A 15,040-nucleotide genomic window follows, 5' to 3' on the forward strand; every position below is an offset into this window, starting at 1 on the left:
CTGGATAGGTATCTTCAATTTTATACAAGTGTTTGAAGTTTTTTAAAGCAATAAATGAAGTGCTTTAAATTGCCCTAAAATATTGATTTTCTTCCATACAGTTATTTCCATTTTATTTCACCAAAGTCATTAGGGTTATTAAATATACTATTTAAAGTAGCTAACCTGTCCAGAACTTAAGGAACTACCACTGTAGATGTTCACAATAAAGCCTAAGCATGTATTGTTAAAGCATGTAGGATTAATATTTTTCAGCATTCACTATAAATCTGATGTGCGGTGCATGAATGGATGTAATGGATGAACTTGACACCAAAGGCCAAAATGACTCAAAAACAAAGATGAACCAGTACTAATGAATTCAGTACTAATGCTTAAAGGGGAAATACTCAAAGCACAGTGTTCACTCGTATCTCCTACCAAACTGTCAGGGGTTGAGTTGCATTGTGGTTAATGCAGTACTGTTTTAAAGATGTTTGATTCATGACAAAATGAAAATCATAACACGTACATGTTTCTCTGATATACGTTGCCAATAGACTGGTTTAAGTTCACTTAGGTAGTATTTTATTCATTTGATTTTTCAAAACTAGTTTTTTTTATGTATATTGTTTTCTTACGTGGAGTACAAGAAGAGTTACAATTAAACATAAAACACCCAAGAAGAAATAAAAGAGGGGCAAACAAAGAGAATTCATAATCATCATTTATAGTTCATGGACATTATCCTCATACTCCTTCCAAGTACAGGTCTCCGGAAAACAGAATTGACTGACAGAATGACAGAACAAACACAGAACAGTTGAAATGGAGACTTATTTTGAGCTATTCTCCTCTGGTTTTGCATCAGCCCAAGCACACATTAGACAATCTTATAATACCACTTGGAAACACACACAGCAAGTTAATTTATTTTAATCATTGTCATCTTCCATCATCATCATCATCAGTCAAATTCTTGGTCTTCATTCTTGCTCTTGTAAGTCAGGATTGAGGAGGAAGGCAGTGATTCTACCGGTATCCTTAAAAGAGAGCCACACAAGTTGTCATGCCATGCCTCGCCGCCTATCAACGCCTTGTGCAGTTTTTGGGAATGGTTAGGCTACTACTGGTCTGGGATCTTCTATCTCAGGTTGGCATTTGTATAAAAAACTATATAGGAACACATGTAAAAACAGGGGAGAATCAAATTATTATCCAACTGAAAAGAAATGCAGATGTCTTCATAAAATCTTCTATGTCTAGCAACACTTAATAACACTTATGTCTTCTTTTTGTCCTTTTTTTTGTTTTATTCCAAAATGGTTGAGGAGCAGTTATAGTTTGCATCATCTATACAACAGGCTATAAAACACCACTTTGTCACAGTCCAGAAAGCACATATAGATGTGGTTGTACTGTATATAAACATATGTACTGTAATAAGATAATTTTGCGTGCATGGCTCCCGAATGATCAATTTAGAGAAATCCCCATGATTCTGAGGAAACGCTCTCCTTTGAGTTCACACAATGTGAAAACGAAGGCCTCCAGATTTCTTACTGGCACAATGAAAATATTCTTCTTTTCAAACATCGTCTTTCAACAGAATCTGCCATCCACTCTCATCTTTGCACTGCGGCGGCTCAGTCAGCCAGGTATTAGTCTTTGCCGGCCATCATCCTCTTCAGTGAGTACTTTGGCTGATTCCTCTGAGATCCTTCAGGGATTTTTTTTCTTTCTGACTTCACCGTCACCTGATTTTTTTTTCTTCTCTTATTCCACAGTAAATGTTTGGCGTATTGATGTATGTATTTATTTATGCTTTGTGTCATTTTCTCTAGAAAAAGTCTCAACAACACAAACACAGGCAATGTCTATGAAAACATTAAGTTTGTAATTCTGATTCTGCCTTTGCAAAGTGCATCAGCTCCTCTGTTTACCAGAAACAAGGGAGTGAGATCACTATCCTGGCCAAGGAAACACAGATGGGTTAATGTTGTTTGGTTGTCATATTAGATATGTATTCAGTTCATTTTCAACCAGTCGCCAGAGCCATTTTTCCATCAGTCTCTTCTAGACAGTAAATCTTTTCTGTCTCGAGTCCATGAGTCTAAAGAAAGTTATTTTTTCATTTTTCATATTTACTTTTCAGAGCACTGTCTTATAGGAAAAAATGACTAAATAATGTTCATCTTTGTTATTATACTGTACACATGTTGATGTCCTGATTCGTCTTTTCCATAAATGTTTAAGTTGGTCTGGCAGAGACCAAAGCTTTGACAATCACACGTAGTACTCCTTGTCCTTGTTCTTCTTACTCTTGCTTGAGGTTTTTGCGGTGTTCACTGGTTTCTCTTTCAACACGGTGCCGTTGGACCGCGCCGAGTTGCCGATGGAGTTGCCACTCTGGTCCACGTAGTATGAACCTTCGTCTCTGTTCCGGTATTTATACATAGCGTAAAGCAGGATGAGGATACACAGCGCCGCTGCTGCTACGATGCCGACCACCATCCCCGTCGTGCTGCTGGACTCCCGGAAGACCTCCGACGTGCCAGGGTAACCCTTCGGTCCAGTGCCGGTGGGATTGGCTGTAAGGGAGACAATAAAATAAGATTACCACAAATGTACTGGGATCACTAGCTTTTACATATTTACTACAACTGGATTCATGATAGTGAACAAATGTATTTCTTCTCCACGTGTGCAAATCAATATCACAGTTTAATGCTGAATGATAGTGCAGAAATAATGCCTCAAGGTTGCTGAAGCTAAAGTAGATGTTGGCTGATAGGATTGGCTTTCATGCCTGATAGAAGAGCATGCAGTTACAGTGAAGCGACAACAAACAACGCCTGTAATTAAACATAGTAAGCATTAAACATGCCGTCAAATTCTTTTTGTCCCACTTAACAGTACATTAATCCAAAAGTGGAATCTAAATAATGAACAATCCCATTTGTTTGCAAGCTAAATCCGGAAGAAATTCAAGTGTCTTTGAGAACTTTCAATAAATGTAGGAGCAGGACTTTTTTGTAGACTTTAAGTATATGCTATTACCTGGCTACCTGTGTAATCTACTGCCTGGCAGTGGTTTAATTCCTGCACAACATTATTCTAACAAGATTCACTGAACTCTAATTCTTCATTTTTGGGAGAATGAAGAAGGTGAGGTGCTGCAGGATAAAGAGATTTGCTCAATTCAGAAGAGACACTGACAAAAGACTGTGTTAATGATTCCTATAGAAGCAGCTCACAGATCATTACATGTTTTACAACACGGTCGTGAATGAACAGAGCATTGTTCCAACATTTACTATACTGTATAACCAAGCAGCATGACTGTATCACATAGTCTGTGAAAATAAATATTTCAGATAGAAAAAACTCTTTAATTGATTCAGCAGATTTTGCCAAAGGCTGTCCCCACTTCTGTTCTGAAATGGTGCCATTCAATGGAGCATATTCTGAAAACACGTCAGCCCCCTGATATTATTCAGTCCTCCTGGCACGTCTCTCTGTGTGTTTTTGCAGCAGTCATCATTTCTGTTTAAGCTTTCTTTGTTGCGTTTGTGAAATCTAAACACTTGACACTAACATTTGGAAATGAAAGCACTCCCGTTCCGCTGGATTTGAAAAAAAACAAAAAACATATTTGAGGGATTTACAGCTGGGTTCAGATTATAGTTGTGTTGACGAGAAGATGTTACGCTTCCATTTGCATTTACACTGGACAAACTAACAATAACAAATGACACGTGAATAGCTGTGGGGCTGAATTATTTCTCCTGTGTTGACTGGATAGTTTTAAGGTATTCAGCAGGTTTTGCAGTATTTCACTTTGCTGCTGCTCCTCCTCGTCCAAAGAGTGCTGAAACACTCTTATGGAGGGAATATACGGTAGCAATGGGAATCCTGCACTTGGAGGCAATAAATGAACCACTTTGTTCTGGGTATGACATTTAGTTTGGTCTAGTATACTTTGAGAATTTATGTGTCACATTTATTCATCTCACAGGTATTTCTAAGCTAAGTTTTCAAATAACACATAAACGGTAGAGATATTATTTTGAAGGTGAAACGCTTTTAGAAGGCGTAGGCGCAGTAAAACGAGAAAGTGTTAGCACGGGAAAAGTGTGTGTTCCAAACGAAGGAAAATGTCATACTTTGTGTTGGTTTATTACCTGGACGATAAGGGAAAATGTTAGTCAGCTTTTAGTAACATATATGTTCCATATAGATTAACATTTTCACATCTTTTCATAGTTTTACTACGTTTTATACTAAATGTGGTCGTGAGCTAGATAAATTGCTATATTAGCTTTGATGCCCTTAATCCTGTTATTCTTAATGAGCAGTTAAGGTTCCTTAGTTAAGTTTGCCCTGCTAGTATATTTACAATATAAAACCTTAGACTTATTAAAATATTATTAGAACATTTTAAGGCTAGAGTAAAATATTCTGTCAGGATATTAGAAGATGGTTATATTTCTGGTTACCTTCCTCATCAAGAGTGAGACAGGAGCGTACAGTAGTACCAATTTAATGAACACTCATTGTATATTGAAACTTATGGTTAAAAGATGGTCAAACCTAATGGCATATACATTAATAGTAACTACAACATTAATCTGAATATTTGTGAATTTTAATTTGAGCGAAAAGACGCGTGTCATTTAATTGTCCATTTACAATGACATTTTCATTGAAAAGGGTATTAGATATTTATTCAGAATCATTTGACATGTGCCGTCCCTCATGTCCCATTGTGCTGTTCCACTTCCTTCGCTACCTTTTTGGAGAGCATTTTGGTTTTAGAAAATAATTGCATTCTTCAGCTTTGATATTGAGCCAGCTTTAAAAAGAAAATTTCACTTTAAAACAAGACCCACGACAATGCCTCTTCATTATTTCCATCCTTTGATCTTGGCCAGTCAGAGTGATATTTTCACACGCACAACTTTCTTCCAAAGCTAGAAGAAGTGTCCATAGTAGAGAGCAACTCGACTCGATCCATCTGTTACATCAAAAGGAAAAGACAAGGAAAACAAAGTTTTGCTGCTATTGAAGTTCATCATAATCACTTTGTCTCATCTTATCAAATCCTTATCCTATGACAGACTAACTTCTTTGAGCGTGAACAAAGAGGGCAGTTTTTGTTCTCATTGTATAAAAAGGTTGTTTCTCTCTAATCCGTGAAGGACAGGCAGAATTAATAAGATGATACAGCACTTTTTGTGGCAATTTCTCAATGTCAAAAAAGCACAACATAAACGCAAGCCGGTTCTTTGGGATTTCTTTGGTGAGGGTGTGCCTGTCATTCAGATAACAGTAAATACAACCAGCGATTGCAATTCCATTTTAAAAGGATCGTGCTGTGTGTTTTTCCCTATTCACAACGAATCACAAATACTTTACATCAAATCTTACCATTCTGCAAACCAAGTTAATTTGTTTTTAGATTTTTGGATGAATTTATCTGGGGATCTATTCGCTTCCATTGATTTCTTTGCAATATGGTAATGTGAGAAGACTCTTGAAACTCTTTTAAATTGAGCATATCTATCATAGAGACCAAAAATACTACTTTAAATGTTGTCAATGTTAAATGATCACTGCTTGAAAAGGCAGTATAGAAAGACTGCACTGCTAAAGACTCTGAAAACATTACACGTCTTTCCTCTGTGGACTACATTTCACGGTAATTATTGATACTAATGTTATTATCCAGTATTTACACAATATTCAACTTCAAATGCTGCACTTTTGGCGATCATTTAACACCAGTGAATAGGTAAGTGATTGCACATCAGCAAGCTCACTTCATATTCTGAAAGCTGTCCAAGTCACAACACAGTGCTCCGCTAGCTCTCTTCACTCTTTCTGTCTCTCGAGTCTCCCTCAGTGTTGATGGCTTTAGAGATAAACAATCTTTTCGGTTGCATTAATTTCTCTTCTTGAGTGACAGCTTAATGTTCTTTGTTTGTGAATGGTGTACTATTAGCTATTGACCCACACATTAGGTAGGTCTTGTTCATGCTACACCTAGAGGGCATGAAACAGTGTCAGGGCAAAGGTTCTCTAAGCAGTCTGCCAGGAGAAGAGATGCCGCTGCTGTTCATTGACATGTTTTCCACCATGGTTAGACTGATCAGTGGTCCAAGTATGCTTCCGATGCCAGCAGACATTCAAGGGCAAGCGGAGAGCACCACTGGTGGATTGAGTGTGACTGAGCGTTGCAACAGATTAGCTCTGCTTGCGACAAGCCCACTTATCCTTGCAGACAGGTGTGAAGAATGCTCTTGCCTTGTGGGCAAAAGTCACTGGTTGACATGGCTCTTTTCCCAGCAAGCCAATGTGTGGGTATTAATGGCGAGGTACTTTCATATTTGCTATCTCGCCTTTGTTCGGGGTCAAAAAGTTGAAAGTGTAGATAACATGGCAGGTTGATGGAGGAGAGATCTCTCGATGTGGCTCGTGGGTTGTATATGAGACCAGGCTGGCTCCTACAGCAAGGTGACGGTGTTGGAAGAGTTCAGGAAGCAGGCGGCGTCAGACTGCTATATCAGGCGTGAGTCATGTGAGAACAGTACCATGGTGCATTGTTGTTCCTCCTGTAAGCTAACACCTCCAGCTCTGGGCTTTGTTATTTCCTCTTCCCTGGATCTGTTGATTGGTTCCCCACAGGCTGCGTTCACACAGAGACTTTGAGAGTCATCGGGAGCCACTCAATCAACTGACCACAAAAAAGTAAAATAAGTAGCCTATTGGATCCATTCATTAAATTTGACATTCACGCTGAACGATTTCAGCAAAAATTCTAATATTTCCTGCAAAATCAAATTTGATATCTTAACAAAAAAACCTGTGTAGTGAACGCTACTTAAAGGATTACGACTATATTTAGCACCGTGCTGAAACGGTGCTATGTTTACTCCAAAAAGATTAGCATTCATTACAGCTCATTAGCTTGTATTTAGACTCAACAGTCTATCAAACAGCCACCTGATGGCACACGGGGATCTTTCATATTCCCTTAGATTAACTGATACACCTGATGATGCGGCTCATTTGCTACCCATGAGTCTGGCTGTGCACCATGTCCCGCTTTCCCTCAAGATTGGTTCAGGCAAGTAATGTGGCCTTCGAGAAAGCCTCATAAGACCTCAGTCAAAATGCATCTGCCTGTCTATTCATTAGCACTCCATCACCTCAGAATGAAGGCACATAAACTGAGAAAGAAATAGTGCCTGAAACAAGTGTTTAAAATGATGGCTGCTCTTATACGCTCTACTCGAGCGTACCCAAGGGTAAAATTAGACATGGGGAAAATGACCTTAAAGTGGCACCTAGCTTCATGGCAGCATAGTGCAGTCGTGAAGCGATAGAGGTAAACTCAGGGGGCGTTAACTTTTGAAGGATTGCAGTTGTGTAAAAGCTGCCAGAATAACTTTCTGCTCTACCTCTCATCCCAGAGCGGGAACCTAAATTACAGTATCAATTCCCGACCATCATAGAGTCCTTGCTGTTTTATTCACAAGGACAACAGTTAATGTTTCAGTCATTTAGTCACAAATCATTTGCTTTCACTAAGCTTTTGCTGAGATTAGTCTCGAAGAGACGCGCAAGACAAATCGTAAATAAAGAAACGTAGATGATCTTATCTATGACCCTCATCCATAAATGTTAGTGAAGAAAATTAAATAGCCTGGCCACAAATTCCATTCAGTAAACAGATAGGCACAGCAGCGCAATGACATGAACACTGAGATTGGCTTGGCTTCAATGTTCTGGTTACTGCAGGGGTTTTTTTGATAGCATATTTTCTCTTAATTCTACCTGGATTCTTCAGTATGGAAACACAATCTCACCTCTCGGGGATAGTAGTGCTGGTGCAATGGAACTTGTCATTTAAAAGCCTGTGAAATGCCTGATGTGATTCCCCTTTTTGCCTGACTTCCTTTTGCCACGTGCTCTCAAGGAGAGGAATGGGATCAGAGATTCCACACTGTCAGGGGAGATTTGAATAAATGGTCCTCTTCAAAGGCTATTTTTCCTCATTTGTCTCCAGCGAGAGGGTTCATTTGTTTGGTAATTTGTAACAGGGTGAGCAGGTTGATGGTGGGCCACGGATGAAGGAAAACATGGAGAGGGGAGTCGGTTGGGGTTACTTCAGGTGTGCGTGAGGCTTGTTGAGAGGTAATGGAGCAACCAGGGCTACTTAGGATATATTGAATGGACAGACTGGGCTTGACCTTTCATTAACTGGTGGTGCTAATGGGTCGAAAGGGTATTGTTGAGTAGACATGGACGATGTTTCTTCGTAAATGGATGCACTATGGCAACGCTGAGTTAAGTATCAGGCAAAAATAATTAAAATAATGAAGTTATTTTTAGTGAGAACGTAATGAAAGGAGATTTTGTGTGAAGTCAGTCCTCTGCAACCTGCAACAGCTCCTAAACATGAGCAGTGCATCTTTGAGAGCTTAAGAAGGTGTGGCTTTGGGATGCATTCAGAGCAACCCCAAGCTTAGTTGGCATGCTCAGTGACACGTTGCTGTTATTCAGCCAGATTACTGTTATACCATCTTCTTACTTCACATATCCAACCATAATCACAAGCTGTCAGAGCCGTCATATAGTTGGGGATCAGTCTGCAGACAGGTCACTGTATCAACCGCACCAGAGCCAAAACACTTATTAAATCCCTCTTCCCTCTTTAATTATCTGAGTGTCCTCGAGAAGTGATGCGAGCCATCCTGTACTTGTGACATGCTGGCAGCGAGCCTGATGACAGCATGCATGTGAGAGTCTGAAGTGACTCTGCTCATGCTGATGGTGGAGGATGATGATGAACAGAGAGCTTGTAGTGAGGTCCAAGTGAGAAATATGTGAATTATCCCAGTAAAAGGTATGGCACAGTTTAAGCCTTCCCCAGAGGAGCTCCACTTAAAGAGGAGAGATGAAAGAATGAGGCTAAGTTCACTCAGCTTGAACGCCACAAGTCTGAAGTTTGTCTCTTGATTAGATTCTCCCAGTCGGGTTACATGTTCTTAGGGTCTATACATGCGATATATACAGTGGGCCTATAGCTTCACAGGAGCTTTCTATTGCACATAAGCTGAATGGTCTTCTGCAGAAGATTATCAGATCCAAACTACAGACTCACAATGTGTGTTATTTAAACATTTTGACACAAACTGTTCTGCGAACTGTGTCTATGATGTGTGAACACACTCCAATATCTCTGCATATGAAATCCAAAAATCTAATTTTCTTTTATCAAACTAGTGGTTCAAAGAAATTGTGATCATATTTTTTATGCCCATTGTATTTGGAAATATATAGTTTACACAGAAGCATTTCTTTTCTTGTATTAGAGACTTGGAAAAAGACAGTAAGTGCTCAGATGAGGTCTTTCACCCTGTCACTAGATTGAACAGTCAGTTAAGAGAAATTAAGCATTTAAAAGCATCTTTAGAAAGCATCTTACAGCTTGGTCAACAGGGAATCTTTGAGTAATATTTCCAAGACTTAGTTTACTATATCATGAACATAACTGACCTCTGTCTGGGTTTTATTCCTTTTCTCGGCAAAGCAAAGTCTTTCATGCCCTACTTAGACGTATAAACATACACATTGTGTTAGCATCAATGTCAGCACACTCAAAAGACGTGTGGTAGAAAAAGAAAAATAATTGAAAATATAAATATGCGGGATCAGTAAAGAGAAAAACTGACAGTGAGTGTGAAATCCTGTTTTCACTCAGAACACACTTCATTTAAAATAGAATGAAGAAAGAAGACTTGGACGGCATAATCCTCACTGAAAGAGTGCAGAAAAACAAAAAAATGCAGAATTCCATAAGATTCTCTGCATAAATTGACAAAGTATGCAATAATAACAGCAACGTGTTTTGCAAAAAGAGGATGTATGCTGCTTGAAGGTCATCAGTGCTTTTTTGATGGGCATGAGCTCTGATCACATTCAATGGGCATCCAGTCTTCAGAAGTGTTTTATTCATTTGTTTAAACCATCATTGCTAGTGGCAGTCTGTTGGCATGCAAGGTGCATGCAACTGTGTTCAGCAAAGGCACACACACACACACACACACACACACACACACACACACACACACACACACACACACACACACACACACACACACACACACACACACACACACACACACACACACACACTTCCAGCTGGGTATGATTGAATAACCTATTAAATATGGGCAGTGACCTCTTAAGCCAGCACAGAGTTCTTAATGTTTCATTAATTTCACAGCTACCTTTAAAACGCTAATTTACCTCTAAGTCAGGGGTGTCAAACATACGGCCTGCGTTCCGGAACCGGCCCGTCAGAGGGTCTGATCCGGCCCGAGGGATGATTTTGCAAAGTGTAAAGATTACAGAGAAGACATTAACTGCAATTTTTCAATTAAAGTAACTGTTATTTCAAATGTGTTTTCGAAGAAAAATGGACCGTTTCCTATTTATTCACAGAGGTGAGTGAGCTGTGTGCCCGGTGTGTTCGCGGCAGGTTTCAGTGCTCAAAGAATATAATATTCGGCGCCACTATGAGACTCGTCATGGCGAAAAATAAAACAGCTTGCAAGGACAACTGAGAAGAGAGAAGATGCATGAATTGTTAGCGGGTCTGAAGAAGCAGCAGTCTGTTTTTACCCGTAGCCGAGATATCGGCGATGCAGCAGTGAAAGCTAGCTACCTTATTGCTAGCGAAATAGCATTAGCATCAAAGCCAGACTGTGAGGGTGAGTTCGTGAAAACATGCATGCTGAAGGCTGCAGAACTCGTGTGCCCTGAGAAGTGACAGGCTTTTGCCAACATTAGCCTGACGAGAAACACTGTGGCAGATAGGATTTCAGATCTTTCGGCAGAGTTAAACAGCCAGATGAAGCACACAGTCAAGTCATTTCGGATGTTGCTCAATCGGCCACATTCATTCGTGGTGTTGATGAGACTTTGACCGTCACTGAGGAGTTCCTTGAGTTGGTGCTATGACGGACACCACAACAGCAAATTACATTTTCAACGCTCTCGTTGGAGCGCTGGACCGGGTCGGAGTGGACTAGGCCCGTGCTGTTAGTGTGGCTACAGATGGCGCGCCATCAATGATCGGGGAAAAACCAGGTGTGTGACAAAATTCAAAATTCAGAAAGTACAGGCTGCAAATGGAGGACATGGTTTTTATACATTTCACTGTATTTTGCACCAGGAAGCGTTGTGTTGCAAGTCGATAAAAATGGATCACGTCATGGCAGTGTTTGTCCGAACTGTTGATTTCATCCGAGCCAGAGGTCTGAATCAGCGTCAGTTTGACAGCCTCCTCAGTGATGAAGACGTTACCTGTAGCCTGCCATACTACACTTTTTGCAAATGCTGCTTCAGACACTTTTGAAATATATTTCTGTGAAAATGAATACTTACTTTGAAAATATTTTAAGACACTGAACATTGTGACATATGTCAGTCAGCAGCTTCAGTACAAAGAGACACAACTGTTATGTATTTTTTATGTATACATTTACAAGGCAGGGGGATAACTTAACCTTCTTCCTTAATAGTTCCCACTTTAGTTTGTGTGGTGTGGTGTCAGTTCAGGTGATCAGGATTACTACACAGATGTGGAAATTAATGTACATTTAAAAATAATTTCTATAGCTTGACGAGTTGTTTTGATCATGAAGTAAAATACTATATTGTTCAGTTCCAGATACCTGTGACTAAATGTGTTGTGCCTTTGTAGACACACTGTGATGTGTATGTTGTACACATGTGTAAATGATCAACTGAGGCTTAATATTGTTGAATTTGCATTTATTTTTCTTAAGAATTTTCAGGTTGTTCATAATGTGTTGTAAAAATATAGTTAATTAAATGTGAATATTTTCAGAATGTACTTGTTTGTACTAAAACAAAGGGGAACATTTGGAGATCTCGTTATTTACAGGTTATTATGGTATGATTTTACTGGTCCGGCCCACTTGAGATCAAATTGGGCTGCATGTGGCCCCTGACACCCTTGTTTGACACCCTTGCTCTAAATGTTCCCCATTCCTGGTTGGGTGCATTCCAGCCATTGCCATTGGGTTATAGAGAGCATTAATTTGCAGTTTGATTTATTGGTTTACTCTATGTGTTGTTTCCTCACCCATGAATTAAAGCTATTAAAACAAATGTCAAACACATTAGTAGCTGCCACAGTAAAGTCTCTGCACAATGCTTGAGGATAGTAAAAGATGAGAGAAGAGGAAACTAGAGATGATTAACCTGCCTATGGTCAATCTACAGTAAAGGGCTACTGACGCTGGGAATAAAAGCACTGAGAGATTATTTGTGAAAGTTAGAAGGATGCGTAGACCAAAGCTCTCACTGAGGCTGCTGGTGTGAATCTTGCATTTGACAAAGAGCCCATTTCTGTAGTACAAATCACATTTTACATGGCTACATGTTACATAATTGATGTTTGTGGAATGGTGAAGAAGGTATAAACATTTGAAAGATGAACAGCCGGCTGATGAAGGCAATGTTATGTTAGGATAACACGCTCATTCTGTGCACTCTGCACTGTCAAAAAAAGAAAAGAGACTCAGAGTTCAGAGGAGAAATATTGTGTATTCTGAAATAATAAGCAAGAGAAACTTTCTCATGCTTTCCTTCATCATTCTTTTATATTCATGCATACTGGAGGTTTGTTCTACAGTACCAATTATTTGAGCATCATTTTGGCATGGTATGTATTATTGTATGTATCAATCAACCATGAACATGAATCAGTTAGAATAAAACATTTTTTACATTTGCTATCACATCCTGGTCACAACAACCTGCCCATTTCTTACAGTGTATAAACCTATAGTAATAAAACATTAGTATCTAATTTTATGTTTATACTGTAACATACTTAAAAGAGAGTTTGGTATTGTCGGAAATATGCTTACATCCTGGTTAGATTATTGTATCTGTATGTTACATACTGTATGCCACTACAGCCGGTTAGCTTAGAAAAGCTCAAAGACTGGAAACAGTTAGCCAGCTGTTGCCGTTTTTACACTTTGGTTTTTGTACTGATGCAATATCATGTATTAATAAGTGAGCTTTTAGAGGTTCTGATTTACAGATTTCTTTAGCCGTTGGACAGAGGCAAGCTAGTTGTTTCCAGTGTTTATGCTAAACTAAGTTAACTGGCTGCTTGCGGTAGCTTTATATTTACAGCAGACGTGGGAAAGATACCAATCTTCTATTCTAACTCTCTGCCACAAAGTGATTGAGCATATTTCTACAGTAGTAAAACACTTGGACACAAGGCTCAGTGCTCTGACAATATTACTGTGAGTAGAAAGGATCACTTATCAATAGATATGAAAAAATAAAAAATACAAATTTAATTAACAGTATATATTGTTTTTTAATTTACATTTTTACATTAAATGTCATGTATAAAAATATATGAATATGACTAGAAATGGACTAATTTGAATAAATACGCAGGACTAGGAGCAGGAGCAGGAGCTCAGGAAAAGACAGTTCCAGGGTGTAACCTTGGATAATGGGTCACCGTGCAGCAGCTGCCCTCAATCAACGGCCTGCATGACGCCATTGAAATCTAGCAGGCAGGTAAGAAACATCCGTTCCATCTGACCCCATGCAGCTCGGCAACAACCTGTTCCATTAACTTTCACCATGAAAACCGAGGTTGGTACTTGAAAATCAGCACCAACCGCCATCTCCACGGACTGTTCATCAGGCTATTTCTACACAACTGAGCGATTTTTTCCAGATGATTGGCCAACACGTCATGCTGGCCTTTGAATGAACAATCATTTTTTTTCGTGGAAAATGCGGGATTACTTTAAGATAAATGTCAGGATTAATACCAGATATGTCCTTAAAAGGCACGATAGATTTAGGTCATTATGCAAAGTAATTGTATATCTCTTGTTACTAATCAGTCAAAGATGAGGTCATATGGAAGCTAAAGCACTTGGCACATTATTTTTAATTTGCTTCACAATTTGTACAATAGACATCAGAAAGATAGATGCTTGTAATCGTAGTCACACTGATATTCAGCTGTCACAGCCCTGCTGCTTAGTATATGCACACTTCCCAAAACCAGCCTCCAATTACAGATCAGATGTGTTGCAGCATCAGGGGTCTGTGTATTCCTCAGTGGTTTCCTGAACCAGAGGGAAGATTCAATTTGCTGCAGTATGATCTAATCTGAGTCCTGCAGGGTGATAAGCTCTGATAGTACCACTGGCTTTCCATGGTTTCTAGAGGTAAGAGAAATAAAGCATGGCAATAAGTAAGTTTACCCGATTGATGTCACTCAACGGCTGTAGGTCTCCAGATGACACACAGGATGACCTTGGGCCACAGATAGCTCACATAATAGACCGCTTTGAAGCTCACCTCTTGGGATCACTTATGCACCAACATTATCCTACGGTATACGTGTGTTGTGAAGCACGAGCGCAAGGTTGAGCAAAAGAGATATCAAGAGTGTGCGCATCTGGCCTCTACTTCTGAGTTGCCAGACAGAACAGACTGTTAAGGCGTTGCTTGAAAAATGATAGGTTATTAGTGTCATTAAAAGGAGTTGGCTGAACAGTAATATGAGAGAGTGATCCTTTATCAGCGACAGTGGATCCAGTTCTTTAAGCAGAGCAAACGCATCTGAGATGTGGTGAGTGCTTGGCAGAGTGTGTGAATAGTTCTGAATGTAGATATTAATCAGGATACAGTGTTAGACAGCTGCCAACCTGGGAGCCTGCAGCTCTGGTGTCAAATCCCCTTCAGTGATCACAGAAGGAGAGGGATACTCTGCTCTGGGAGTGCGTGTCCCTGGGCATCACACAGTTCGCGACTGATGTTTTGGCAGATGCCCTTGTCAAAAAATACCATAATGCAAGCTGTTAGTGTGAATCAGTGCGCAGGCCCCTCTCCTGTGTATGGTATGTGACAGAGGTTAGCAGATGTACATTGGAAGTACCTATTGTGATGCTGTCCAATGGGAATATCACTCTAA

At 39.6% G+C, this 15,040-nt stretch overlaps 1 protein-coding gene across 6 annotated transcripts in view; it reads right to left on the bottom strand.

Moving 5' to 3' along the window:
* Positions 1 to 550: 550 nt before the first annotated feature.
* LOC115019661 (neurexin-1a-like) overlaps positions 551 to 15,040 on the bottom strand; it is a 237,272-nt gene continuing 222,782 nt past the window's right edge. For all 6 annotated transcript variants that reach the window (XM_029449122.1, XM_029449123.1, XM_029449125.1 and 3 more), the window contains one exon: positions 551 to 2,570. In XM_029449122.1, the coding sequence (XP_029304982.1) occupies positions 2,266 to 2,570 (305 nt within the window). In that variant the 3' untranslated portion in view covers positions 551 to 2,265. The remainder of the gene's footprint in view (positions 2,571 to 15,040) is intronic.

This window comes from Cottoperca gobio, chromosome 15 (assembly GCF_900634415.1).
Source record: "Cottoperca gobio chromosome 15, fCotGob3.1, whole genome shotgun sequence".
In the NCBI taxonomy this organism is placed as follows: domain Eukaryota; kingdom Metazoa; phylum Chordata; class Actinopteri; order Perciformes; family Bovichtidae; genus Cottoperca; species Cottoperca gobio.